This window comes from Lontra canadensis, unplaced genomic scaffold (genome assembly GCF_010015895.1).
Source record: "Lontra canadensis isolate GAN:19392208 unplaced genomic scaffold, GSC_riverotter_1.0 scaffold191, whole genome shotgun sequence".
NCBI lineage: Eukaryota > Metazoa > Chordata > Mammalia > Carnivora > Mustelidae > Lontra > Lontra canadensis.
In genome coordinates, this window is record NW_022631185.1 from 427,923 (window position 1) to 441,652 (window position 13,730).

Genomic DNA, 13,730 nt, shown 5'->3' on the forward strand with positions numbered 1-13,730 from the left:
TTCTAAGAGGGATGGTATTATAGGGACTTGATGGGCAATGCTTAGTTCTCAAAAACTTTATTGCAGTGTGATTGACATGAAATGAACTGCACACATGAAAGTGTGAAATGTGTCATGTTTCAGCATGTGTATATGCCTGTGAAACCATAACCACAGTGAACATAATGAACGTATTCGACACAACCAGAAGCTTCCTTGTGTCCCTTTATAATCCTTTTGTCTCAGTCTTTCTAATACCCTTTCCCACAATTCATGAACAATAAGCATTTTCTAGAATTTTGTGTGGACAGAATCATTCGGTATATACATTGGGGGGAGTGGGGGCTGTAGCCCTTCTCACTGTCCATAACGGTTTTGAGATTACTGTGTCTCATCGCCTGTCTCCGTAGGTCGTTCAGTTGTGCTGTGGAGGGTTTCTCTGTCATATGCAGAGGCCACCCCTGTTTCTCGTCCGTTCCGCTGTCAGTGGATGCTTGGGTGGTTCCCAGTGTGGGACTCTTCCAAAGAAAGCTGCTCTGAAGATCTCTGTGCAAGTTACCACTTAATAACATGTCGCTATATGAATGTGCCAGTTTGTCTATTTTTTCACCCACTGAGGGACGTCCTGGCTGCTTCCAAATTTGGCAGTTAGGAGTAAACCTGTAGTATACATTGTGTGTAGGTTTTGTGTGGATTTAAGTTTTCATCTCTTGGGTTCTAGCCAAGGAGTGTGATTTACTGGATTATGTAATAAGAGTATGTTTAGATTTGTAAGAAACTTTTTTTTTTTAAAGATTTTATTTATTTGAGGGAGAGAGCATGGTGGGGGGAAGGGCAGAGGGAGAAGCAGACCCCTCACTGAGCAGGAAGCCTGATGTGGGCTTGACTCCAGGACCCTGGCTTCCTGACCTGAGCTGAAGGCAGATGCTTAACCAGCTGAGCCACCCTGGCGCCCCTGTAAGAAACTGTCTTACACAGTGGTGGTACCATTTCGCACTCCCACCAGCAGTGAATGATTGTCTCTGTTGCTCCCCATCCGCATCAGCATTTGGTTGGTGTCAGTGTTTTGGAATTTGGCCATTGTGATAGGTGTGTAATGGTAGGTCATTGTTGCTTTAATTTGAAATTCCCTAACGACAAGTGAGTATCATTTTCGTATTCATATTTCATATCAAACTGTCTTTTTCAGAGCAGAATTTTAATTTTAGTCAAGTTCAAATCACCCAGTTTTTCTCAAGGATTGTATTTGGTGTTGTCTATAAAGCATTGCCAAATCCAAGGTCACCTGCATTTTGTTCAGTGTTATCGTCTAGGTGTTCTGTAGTTTTGTGTTTTGCATTTAGGTCTGTTACCCATTTTGAGAAAGTATTTGTGCAAGTATAAATTCTATATCTAGATCATATTTTTAAAAGGATTTTATTTATCTGAGAGAGAATACACAAGCCAGGAGAGGAGCAGAGGAAAAGGGAGAAGCGGACTCTCCAATGAGCAGGGCACCCGATGCGGGGCTCAATCCCAGGACCCTGAGATCGTGACCCGCGACAAAGGCAGATGCTTACTCCTTAACCTCCTGAGCCATCCAGGTGCTCCTAGATCAGTTTTGTTTTTGTTTTTTTAAACGTGAGGATGTTCACTAGTTCAAGGACCATTTGATGAAAAGACTATCTCTACTGAATTGCCTTTGCTCCTTTGTCAACAGCCAGTTGCCTGTTTCTGCTGATCTGTTCTTAGACTCTGTTCCAGATTTTCCATAATTGAGATAATCCTGTGGGTGTGAGGTGGGCTTTGGTTGGGGGGTAATTATATGGTATAACCCATTAGTTGATCTTCAGATGTAAAACTAATCTTGCATTTCCTGGGACAAATCCCACTTGGTCATGGTTTATGCTCCTTTGTGTGTGTTGCCAAGTCAGTTTCCTGATACTTTGTTAGTGTATTTTGCATCTGTATTGATGAGAGAGAACAGTTTTGTAGATTTTTTTTTTTTAAGATTTTATTTATTTATTTGACACAGAGAGAGATCACAAGTAGGCAGAGAGGCAGGCTCCCCTCTGACCAGAGAGCCCAATGCAGGGCTCGATCCTAGGACCCTGAGACCATGACCTGAGCGGAAGGCAGGGGCTTAACCCACTGAGCCCCCCAGGCACCCCTGGTTTTGTAAATTTCTTGTGCTGTCTTTGTGTGACTTTGCTATCAGAGGAATCCTGATCTCATAGAAAAAGTTGGGAGTATTTCTTCCTTTATTTTCTGGAAGGATGGAAGAGTTTTTGAAAGATTAGTGATGGATTTCCTTAAATATTTGCTAGAATTCCTTAGTGAAGGTCCTTGACCTTAGAATTTTCTTGTGGGAAGGCTTTCAATAAATTTTTAGTCAAAATTTGCTTAATATAGTACTAAGTAGATTTTGTACTTGTGTCAGTTTTGGATAATTGGTGTCCTTTAAGGAATTTTTCCATTTCAACCAAATTGTCCAATTTGGGAAGACAAAGACTTTTTATTTTTTATTTATTTATTTTTTTAAAAGATTTTATTTATTTATTTGACAGACAGAGATCACAAGTAGGCAGAGAAGCAGGCATAGAGAGAGAGGAAGGGAAGCAGGTTCTCTGCTGAGCAGAGAGCCCGATGCGGGGCTTGATCCCAGGACCCTGAGACCATGACCTGAGCCAAAGGCAGAGGCTTAACCCACTGAGCCACCCAGGCGCCCCCCGACAAAGACTTTTTAATATTCCTTTTTGATACTTTTATTTTTTTAGGGTGAGTAGTATCTTCATTCCTGCTTTTGTTAAATTGTTTTCTTTGCCTGCCTCACATTTTGCCAATTTTGTTGATCTTTTGAAAGAACTAATTTTTAAGTTGATGGTTTTTTTAGTTGCAGCATGATTGGCATACAATATATAAGTCTCAGGCGTACAATATACTGCTTCAGTATTCGTGTACATGACAGAATGGTCACCGCAGTGGTTAGCATCCCAGAAACTGTGTTGTTACAGTATTACTGAGCTGCACTGCTCATGACATCCCTGTGCCTTATTTCACAATGGGAAGATTGTCCCTCTTGGTCCTCTTTGGCTTTTTCATCTACCCCCATCCCCCTTCCCTTTAGCAACTATCCTTCTCTGTATCTGTGAGGCTGTTTCTGTTTCATTTGTTCTTTTTTTTTTTTTTTTTGCATTTTATATTCCACATGTAAGTGAAGTCGTACAGTATTTGTCTTTGTGTGATTTATTTCACTTAGCGTCATACTGTCTGGGTCCATCCACATCTCAAATGGCAGTATTTCATTCTTTTTTATAGCTGAGTCATAAACCACCGTATATATAGCTAGGTAGATAGATATTTATAGAGAGAGAGAACTAGATAGATATGTAACTCCACACACATACCACACCTTTATCCATCTGCTTATCATTGGACATCCCGGTTGCCTCCATGTCGTGGCTGTTGTCATGTTGTGGCTGTTGTCATGTTGTGATGACATAGGCGTACATATGGCTTTTTGGATATATGTTTTTGAATGTCTCCTCGTTGCTTCACTTTCTTCAGATAAATGCCTAGAAGTGGAATTTCCAGATCATATCATATAGTTTCATATGTTTTTCATAGTGGCTGCACCGATTTACATTCCCACCCACGGTGCACAACTGTTCCCTTTTCTCCACATCCTTGCTGATACCTACTTCTCATCTTTTTGATAAGGGCTGTTCTGACAAGTGTGAGGTGATGCCTCATTATGGTTTGGATTTGCATTTCCCTGATGCTGGTGTTGAACAACTTTTTATGTGCCTGCTGTTCATCTGTGAGTCATCTTTGGAAAAGATGTTCAGGTCCTCTGCCTATTTTTGAGTAGATTTTTATATTGAATTTCTGAGTTCTTATATTTTTGATGTTAGCTCCTTATCAGATGTGTAATTTGTGAGTATCTTCTCCCATTCCATGGGTCGCCTTTTCGTTGTCGATCGTTTGCTTGCTGTGCAGACGCTTTTCCGTTGGTGTCCCATTTGTGTATTTTCGCTTTTGTTGTCCTTACCTGAGGAGACATCCAAAAACATATACCCAAAAACATACTTGTGTTTTCTTCTGGGAATTTTATACTTCCAGGTCTTATATTTAAGTCTTTAGCCCATTCTGAGTTCAGTTTTGTATATGGTATAATAAAATGACCCAATTTCATTGTTTTTCATGTAGCTGTCCAGTTTTCCCAACACTGTTTATTAAATATGGTGTCTGCTCTTCATTGTATATTCTTGTCTTTTTGTCATAGATTAATTGACCATGTAAGTGTGGGTTTATTTATGGGATTTCTGTTCTGTTTCTTAGTTCTGTGTCTGTGTTGTGTCAGTACCAGACTATTTTGCTTGCTATAGATACGTAGTATAGTTTGAAATCTGGGAGCCTGGTATCCCAGCTTTGTTCTTCTTCCTCGGGATTCCTTTGACTGTTTGGGGTCCTTTGTGGTTTCATGCAAATTTTAGGATTATTTTGTGACAAATACCATTGGTATTTTGATAGGGATTGCGTTGAATTTGTAGATTGCCTTGGGTAGTATGGACATTTTAAGTGTTAATTTTTCTAATCCATGAGTGTGGATTATCTGTCCATCATTTATTTGTGTTGTCTTTAATTTCTTTCATCATTGTCTTGGTAGTTTTTAGAGGACAGGCTTTTCACCTCGGTTAAATTTATTACTTGATATTTTATTCTTTTTGATGCAGTTGTAAATGGGATTATTTTCTTAATTTTTCTTTCAGATAGTTTGTTATTAGTGTATACAAATGCAACAGATTTCTATATATTGATTATGTATCCTGCAAATTTACTGAATTCATTTATTAGTTCCAGTAGTTTTTGGATGTTTTGGATGAAGGTTTTAAGGTTTTATATGTGCAGTCCGTCGTCTGTGACTAGTGACACTTTTACTTCTTTCCAATTTGCATGCCTCTTCTTTCTTTCTTCTTGTTCATTTGCTGTGGCTAGGACTTCCAGTACTGATCTAATTAAAGTGGCAAGACTGGCATGCTTGCCTTGTGCCTGATCTTAGAGCAAAAGCTTTCAACTTTTCACTGTTAAGTATGATGTTAGCTGTGGGTTTGTTGTATATGACCTTTATTCTATTGAACTACATTTCTTCTGTATTCATATTTTTTTAGAGTTTTCGTCATAAATGGATATTGAATTTATCCCAGATCTGAACCCAGATCACGTGCTTTTTCTGCACCTACTGAGATGATCATATAGTATTATACCTTATTTTGTTAATGTGGCATATCACGTTGATTGATTGGCTGATGTCAAACCTTCCTTGCATCCCTAGAATAAATCCCACTTGATCATGGTCTGTGACCCTTTCAATGTATTGTTGAACTCAGTTTGCTAATATTTTGTTGAAGTCTTTTGCATGCGTGATCATCAGGGATACTGGCCTGTAATTGTCTTTCTTGTAGTGTTTTTCTGTGGTTTAGTTATCAAGTTTTGTGTGTGCATGTGTGTTTCTGTTTTCTAATTTCAGTAAGCTTTTTTTTTCTAATCTTTATCATTTTTCTTTCTTATCCTTGGTTTGGGATTAGTTTTTCATTGTTTTCATTAGTTTTCTCATTTTCTTTTTTTTTTTTTAACATAGATGTTTAAGTTATTGACATCTTTCTTCATTTTAATAAGCTGTTTAAAGCTGTACATTTACCTCTAATCATTTAGTTTTGCTGTGCCACCTTGACTTTTATATTAACATTTTTGCTTTTATCAAGCTCAAAATACATCTAAAAATTTTCTCTTGTAGTTTCTCCATTTACTCATAGGATCTTTGGTAGTATGTGATTTAATAAAACCCTATTAAATTTTCAGAGCTGGTATCGCAGAGCAGGAGGAATGCTTCTGATCGTTCAGTCAGGGGCCCAGGAGTTATACTTAAGGCTTGAAATAGAGAAAATGTATTTGTTATTTTAAATATATTACATTCTGAGAAAGAGACTGAGCAATAGTGTCAGTTTTCTTTTTTTTTTTTTTAAGATTTTATTTATTTATTTGAGAGGCAGAGATCACAAGTAGGCAGAGAGACAGGCAGAGAGAGAGGTGGAAGCAGGCTCCCTGCCAAGCAGGGAGCCCGATGTGGGGCTCTATCCCAGGACCCTGGGATCGTGACCTGAGCCGAAGGCAGAGGCGTAACCCACTGAGCCACCCAGGCGGCCCTTTGGAAGTTTTTCTTATTGAAACTATTGGAGCCTGTAAAAAGGATTCTAAAGGGTCAATGTTCCGGTCTTTGGCAAGCAACAAGGTAGCTGAGAGCTACTTGGGGCGGCAAGTAACGTCACGGTGTGCTATGTCCCTTTCTGTGCAGGCCTTTGGAAATACACTGCGATTCCCGGAACCTGGAACAACAGGTCTCCGGACCTTCCTGCGAAAGCTGCCTATCGCCCCTTTAAGAACCAGCAAAGCCCCGCCCCCTGTAGAACCCGGAACTCCATTTCTCAGATCTGTCGGTACTTTGCCGGGCCTTTATCCTCTGTCAGGAACGACCTACCGGTTGCGTTTGCGCAGTAACGGCGCGGAAACTACATTACCCAGAAGGCCGTGCGGCCGCAGCGGCGGGGACGGACCCCCCCCCCCACACACACCCCTCCAGGTGTTCGTGCGTGCGCTTTGGGCGGGGGCGGGACTTCCGACGACGCTTCTGTAGTGTCCGTTTCTACTGTTGTTCTCGGGACCTTTTCTGGTTTACTGCGACCAGAGTCGTGACTGAAGTACATGGAAAGCGCGGGGAGAGGCGTCGTCCCCGCCGCGGAGGCAGCTGCGAGGCTCTCCCGTCTCCGCCCGGACGCCCGCCGCTCCCCGCCCGGCTCTTCCCGCCGGTCGTTGGCGGAGGCCGCGCCGATGAAGCCGGCTCAGGTGGGTGCTGCGACCCCCGGGCCCACAGCCTCCCGCTCCCCGCCCCGAGTGCTGCAGCCGGATGGAGGAGCGCCCGCGCAGCTCCCAGCAGCCGGGCCGGCGGGGCGGGAGCAGAGGGCGCCCCGGCGTGCGGTCCCGGCTTCGTCGGTGCGGTGGGGCGTGGCGGGGGAGGGTCCGGCAGGTGCTCCTGAGTCGGGGCTGGGGGTGGGGGTGACCGGGCTCTCGCGGGTGCGGGGACCGGAGGGCGAGGCGGAGTGCCGCATGCAGTGGCGGCGTGGGCAGCCGGGTCAGCTGAAGGTCGGAAGGGGCGGGGATGGGAGGGCTCTGCGCAGAGTCACAAGTTTAAGGCAATGGAGAGCAGGACGGGTACGGGAGCGGAGACAGCGGAGGACACACTGCAGACCCCCGCCCCCGGGGGCAGTTCTGATGGCGGCTGGGCCCGGGCGAGAGCGGCGGCGGGAGATGCGATGAGAGCCTGTGTGGAGTCCACAACCGAACCCACGGCGTTTCGGGCCGCATCACCCACACCTGTGAGGAGAGGTAGCGAGCAAAGGGCCATGTCCAGGCTTCTTGGCCTGAACGTCTAAAGGGTGGAGGCGGGGGAGCGAGCCCAGGGAGCAGGAGGGGGGAGATCCTGAGTCTGGTTTTGGACTTGGCGATGCTGAGATACCGCGAATGGAGATACAGTACTCATACACATGAGTACTTGGAAGTAACAGTCTGGAGGACGCGAGGGGCTACTAGGCTGTCAGGCGAGCGGAGGGTGTGCACTGCGGCAGAGCAGGGCCTGAAGGCAAGATCAAGAAGCGAGTCCTAAGGTGGTTATCGCTGATGTGGTGTCAGGAGGGCTGAGACTGAGCGTGTAGGGGATTCAGCATCCTTAATGCTCCGTGAAGGAGCGTACGGGACATAGAAGGTGTTCTGGCCTGTGTCTAGAAAAGCATGCCTGGAGGCTGTAAGTTTGCTGGCCTGGGTGGGGATGGGTGTATGGGCTCTCAGCCCTGCAGGTCAGCTGATCCCTGTGAGACCAAGAAATAGCCATATTTGGGGAGCAAATGGGTCCCAGACAGGGGCACTGTCTTCTCCTCCACCTCTGAGTGTCAGAGGAAGGAAGGAGTGCTCCAGTAAAGGGGTCCTGCAAGCGCCCTTCAGGGGATCACGTAGCAGGTGGGCTTGTTGGCAGAAGGGAAGAGTAGCTGAGCTGCCTGCTCAGACTCTCCCTACAGCTCATTGTGTGTGTGTGTGTGCGCGTGCGCGTGTGCGTGAATGTATGAAACGTTTATCGGTTAAGACATCAGGTAACCAGTTGTCATCTATATATGTACACATGAGGAGGCAACTAGAAGTTAATTTCTTCAATAAGGTAAACATTTTAATACCTAATAAAATTGCAAAATTAATTTATCTGTGGTATTTGCCAACCATAGAATGTTATATATCACATTTTCTGAAAATTTTAAAAAGCAAAAATAGTGCAGACCCATGTTTTTAAAACCCTGTCCCTTTATTTGCACTGACAACATATAGAATTGCTAATCCCATGGATAACAATGGCTGCTGGGTAGTGTGTATTAATCGTATTTAATACTGTTATCAGCTCTGTGAGGTGGGGACCATCGTTAACCCCATTTTTCAGGAAAGGAATTGAGGCTCAGGAGGCTCAGTCCCTCTGCAGTCACCCGGCTGGAAGGACGGCACCAAAGTCAGAGGAGCTGAGAGCTTAGTGATCAGACCGAGATCACTGTGCTCCAGCGTGGGCAGGGGTGGTCCAGTTCAGTCTGTAGGATCCTACGATGGTTGCACCTTTCTCATGGCCTCCCTCTTCCCACAGGTTCCCATGGCGTTTGCAGAAATGCTTATGGACCCTGTATGGGTGAATGGAGAATGTGACAGACCTTCACGCACCCCAGTTGTCACCCTGGTGGTTTTGCCACTCCCTTATAAAGAATGGTGGTGTCCTGAGATTGTTCACCTGATCTTCTCCCTCCCTTGGGCCTAAAGTCCCTGTGGTTTCACCAAAGCTCAGGGTTTTGAACTGAGCCCTGGATCCTATGGAGTGTTGCCTATTTCTAGCAACTGACGGCGTGAGATGTGGAAGGGCGTTCTGAGCACAGGTTCCAGATTGCTCAGGTGACGGGGTGAGAGTTGGAATGCCCAGGGAACTGCAAGGCTCTTATGTATGGTGGCAATATGGGGTGGGAGGGGGAGTGCTGGGGGTGGGGGCACACAGTTATCAGATCCGCAATCACAACACAGGGTCATGGGCCTCTGATCTGAAGGAAGTAGGAGCTAGAGAAGGTTTGGAGCAGAGGAGCCCAGTGATACCATCCAGAACTGAATGGGCTCTGTCTACCGGCAGTGTGGATGAGAGGCTAAGTGAAGGTGGGAATAGTGACCTGGGAGGAAGCTCCTTTGACACTGCAGGCGAGTCCTGCTGATGGCTGGACAGGTTCCCATGGGTGGTGGCTGGGGAGGTAGAGGACTGGTGCCTTCTGGACGCTTCTGCACAGTTGCCCACGGTTAGTGATGTGGCGAGTGAGGGCATCTGGGGTGTGAAGGGAGGGGGAGTCAGGGACAGCCCCAAGGCCTTTGGGTTTCTCTGGAAGTTTGGATGTTCTGTCAGTTGAGATGGGGAAGTGAGTAGTCACAGGGCTTTTCAGAGGCAGTAGGAGGTCAGGTTTTGTCACTGATGTCACAGATGTTCCGGAGACTCCTGAGTAGGGGTACCCAGTCGGCGAGGGACACAGGTCTGGAGTTTTGGGGAGGCATTCACGTTGCAGACAGCCACAACACAGTGGCCGGAATGTGGACTGAAGTGTCGCCGTGCCTCAGTTTTCAGAGGGGGGATCATGAGGTTGCGCAGGTGGGAAGGGGCAGAAGGAGGCCGAGATCTGAATCCTTTTTGGGAGCCTGGGTGGTGGTAGTGGACATCACAAAGGCAGGCGAGAAACAGAGTGGGGGGCGGGGGTTGTGGGGAGGTGTGCCTCTGAGGGGCGCAGGTGGAGTCTGAAAGGCTCCTGGGGTCAAGGGTAGGAGGTAGGTGTTGAAGCGTCTGCACGAAGGCGGTCAGATGTCCGTGAGCTCAGGGCAGGGCTCATTATCTCTCCTTGGACTCATCAGCGTTGTGGCGACTCTTGGTCAGACCGGATTGTTTCATTCGGGCTGGTAGAGGAGATGAGGTTAAAACGGAATCGCCAGCAGCGTTGCTAGGCCTGCGGTGGGGAGGTCAGTGTGCTGGGCTCCAGGTGTGGGTCAGGTGAACACAGGCTGTTCGTGACTGCCTGCAGGACAGCGTGTGCGGCGGCGACGTAGCCGAGGGCCAAGAGTCTGCGCGGTACTGACGTTAGCTTTGGGAGGGCGAGTGTGACACAGGTGGCAGGGCCAGGTGGGGAGAACCACAAAGGGACCCTAGTAGTCTCTGGTGCTAAGGAACTTGGGTTTCTGGGGCAGGATGGGGCCACGTCGCTGTTGATTCCATTTGCAAACTACTGCCCGGACCCCATGCACACAGCGGCGTGCTGGGCAGCTGTGGCATCGCCTGCAGAGCAGGGGGCGGGCCTCAGCACTGAGTGGCCCAAGTGGAGGGGCCAGATCCGTAGCTGCAAGAGCGACATGCGGCAGACAAGCACAGGAGTGTCTGACCCAGGTCCTGGGCTGTGGTGCATATGGAGGAGAGATAAGTCCAGCTTTTGTTGTCTGGCAGGCAAGACCTGGGGGACCTGAGCCACATTTACTGATAGAGCAGAGCGCCCCCACTTCCTGCAGCCCCAGAGCCTAGGTGGGGCTTTCTGCGCCCTCCGCCACTTGTTCTACCGCATTCTGGACATGGCGATCAGTGGCAGTGATGGGAGAGAGGCCCAGTGCCACCAGACCTTGCATCTCTTCCACATCGGGAAGTTGGGGTGGGGGGAATGGGGGTGATGGAGGTGGGGTGGGGGGCGGTGCTGAAGATCCTGGGCGAGAAGCTGCATGTTGGTTGAACCGTCTGCATTTTGGCAGGGGCTTGTGGTTTTTACAGATGTGGCCATACACTTCTCCCGGGAGGAGTGGGGGCTCCTTGACGAGGCTCAGAGAAGCCTGTACCACAGTGTGATGCTGGAGACCTTGGCACTTTTGTCATCACTAGGTAAGGCCCTCGCACCCACTCCAGTGTCCTGGGCTGGACACTGGTTTTCCCTTTCCCAGGGGTAGCTCTGTCGTTCCCACACCCACATCACAGTCACTGCTTCCCTCCTGGATTCCCAGCACACATTTATGGGAGCTGGGTCTGGGCCCAGTGCACTTCTGCTCCGAGTTTGTCTGAGAAATCCCAGTGGTCTTGCTCGTCATCGATCCAGTGTTTGGCTTCATGCTGTCCTCCTCCTCGCTGACATTCCTTGGGGCACACCTGTGCTGGCAGTTTCAGCCACCAGTGTGGTCTCTGTTTGTACAGACCGCTAGTTCTGCAAGACCCTCCTTTGAAGTTGTTTTGGTTTTAGAATGTGGGATGTTGTGTGAAGGATCGCTGTGGGGGCATGCTTTCCACTCCCTTTTCCTGTGTTTCACCTGGGTTGGCCCATTCCAGGTCCCACAGAAGTGCTCATCTTGAAGAAGTTGGGGGGGTGGCCCCTGGGTGCCTGACAGCGTGGCCATTACTCCATCAGTGGAAATAGGACATGGCCCTGGGGCTTGGGGGCTGGGGGCTGGGAATGGGTGTGGTGTCAGGGCTGGGTTCCCCACTGTATGCTTCCAGGGACAGTGGTCATACCTCATTTCTACCTCTTCTTTCCCACGATCATTTCCAATCCTGCATTTCCCAGTTCTCCCACTTTTGTGGCTTCCGTCTGTCATCCTTTCCCTTTGGTCCTTTTGCAGTACACTTGACATATGGCCTATCCTGAGGTATTGTGATGGCCGCACATATCTTTAAATACTCTATGAACACCGACCACTGTGTTGCAATCACCCATTTCTGTGCCTGGACCCAGTCTTGTGTCAGTGCTCAGCGGTCCCCAGCAGCTCCGGCCTGGTTAAAAGTCACCTGCAGAGGAAGGGTTGGGGAGCCCGCCTCTCCTCCCCGCACTTCCTCTCCCTCGTGTCCGTCCCCGGAGTCAGGGCTCTCCCATCACGGGGGCTTGCCAGGCTGAGCTCCGCACCGCAGGCCTTCCTCTTCCTGTCTCGAGTCCTCGAGCCTGTTAGCAGTCCTGTGGCCTCAGTGGGGCCACCTCCTGCCACCGAAGTCAACTGGCACTTTCCCAGCATTTTTCTGCTTACAGGTTGCTGGCACGGAGCCCAGGACGAGGAGGTCCCTTCAGAGCAAGGTGATTCTGTAGGAGGGTCACAGGTCAGGACTCCAAAGCCAGGCCCACCCACCCAGAAGTCCCAGCCTTGGGAGCCCTGTAGCTTGCTCTGGAAAGACCTTTTGCGCTGGGCTGAGCATGATGGAACACGCCCTGAGCGAGGCCCGCGCACTTGTGGGGAAAAGCATTTGCAGCACCAAAAGCAACAAATGAGAGAGAAACTTTCCAGAAGCGGTGAGGGGAGGCCTCCGTTTGTGAAGAACTGCAGAGGTCACGTGACAGAGATAAGCTTTACACACAGGGATGGTGGGAACGCCATCCCAGCCAGCTCAGGCCTTCTCCAGCCACAGGTTCTTCATGTTGTAGGAAAGCCACACTGGGACACAGGAGGTGGAGAGGCCTTTCAGAATGCGCAGAATTATTGTAAGTGCACCCAGTGTGGGAAAACCTTCAGCCGTAAACATATACTTGTGGACCGTGAGAAAAGCCCCAGCAGAAGAAAGCTTTATGAGTACCGGGAATGTGGGAGGGCCTTCCTCCGAAAGTCCCACCCCCGTCAGCACCTGAAGGGCCATGACGAGGATCGGCTTTATGAGAACCCAGAATGTGGAAGATTCTTCACACAGATACCTGGCCTCGGTGACCACCAGGGTATTCGTAGCAGGCCAAGGCCTTTTGAGTGCAACCAATGTGGGAAGGGTTTCCTTAGACTTTCCCAACTTGTTGGTCACCAGAAAATCCACACGGGAGAAAGACCTTATGGTTGTAGTGAATGTGGAAAATTTTTTAGGAATCGCTCCACGCTCGTTAGACACCAGAGTTCACACTGGTGAAAGGCCACATGAGTGCAGCGAATGTGGGAAAGCTTTCACCCGCAAACATAAACTTGCTGAGCACCAGAAAATCCACAGCGGCGAAAAGCCTTATGAGTGCAGTGAATGCGGGAAAGCCTTCAGCCGCAAAGACAAAGTCGTTGAACACCAGAAAATCCACACTGAAGAGAGGCCTTATAAGTGCGGTGAGTGTGGAAAAGCCTTCAGCTGCAAACATAAACTTGCCGAGCACCAGAAAATCCACACTGGAGTGAGGGCTTTTGAGTGCAGAGAATGTGGAAAATTCTTTATGGACAGCTCCTCGCTCATTATTCATCAGAGAGTTCACACTGGAGAAAGGCCTTATGAGTGCAACCAATGTGGGAAATTCTTTAGGTACCTCTTCACATTCATTCGACACCAGAGAACGCACGCTGGAGAAAGGCCTTCAGTTGCAACTCCGCGCTCACTGGATGTCTCGCTGCACAACGGAGAGTTCACACGGATGTGAGAGTCCTTACGAGAACTGCAAATGTGGGGACATCTTCACTCACAGCTCTGGCCTCGTTAAACACTGTCAAGTTTGCAGCAGCAGAGAAATGCCTTATGAGTGCGGTGGATGTGGGAGAGAGTAGCGATTTATGTCATTTTACACTAATTTGCATTTCTTTAATTTTTCTATATACTTGGAATCCTACAGGCTACTTTTGCACAGCTGCTTTTCATTCTATTTTTGTATAAATGGACTCTATAAATGGACTCCTAAAGTGTATCCTCG

The 13,730-nt window shown here is 48.2% G+C and overlaps 1 protein-coding gene across 1 annotated transcript; it reads left to right on the forward strand.

The window, feature by feature from the left end:
* Positions 1–6,665: 6,665 nt before the first annotated feature.
* Positions 6,666–13,463, forward strand: LOC116861116 (zinc finger protein 547-like). Its single transcript, XM_032847595.1, is given in 4 exon segments — positions 6,666–6,861; positions 10,861–10,987; positions 12,117–12,957; positions 12,959–13,463. Coding segments are annotated over 4 exon segments (1,614 nt in total). The 5' UTR covers positions 6,666–6,720.
* Positions 13,464–13,730: the final 267 nt, after the last annotated feature.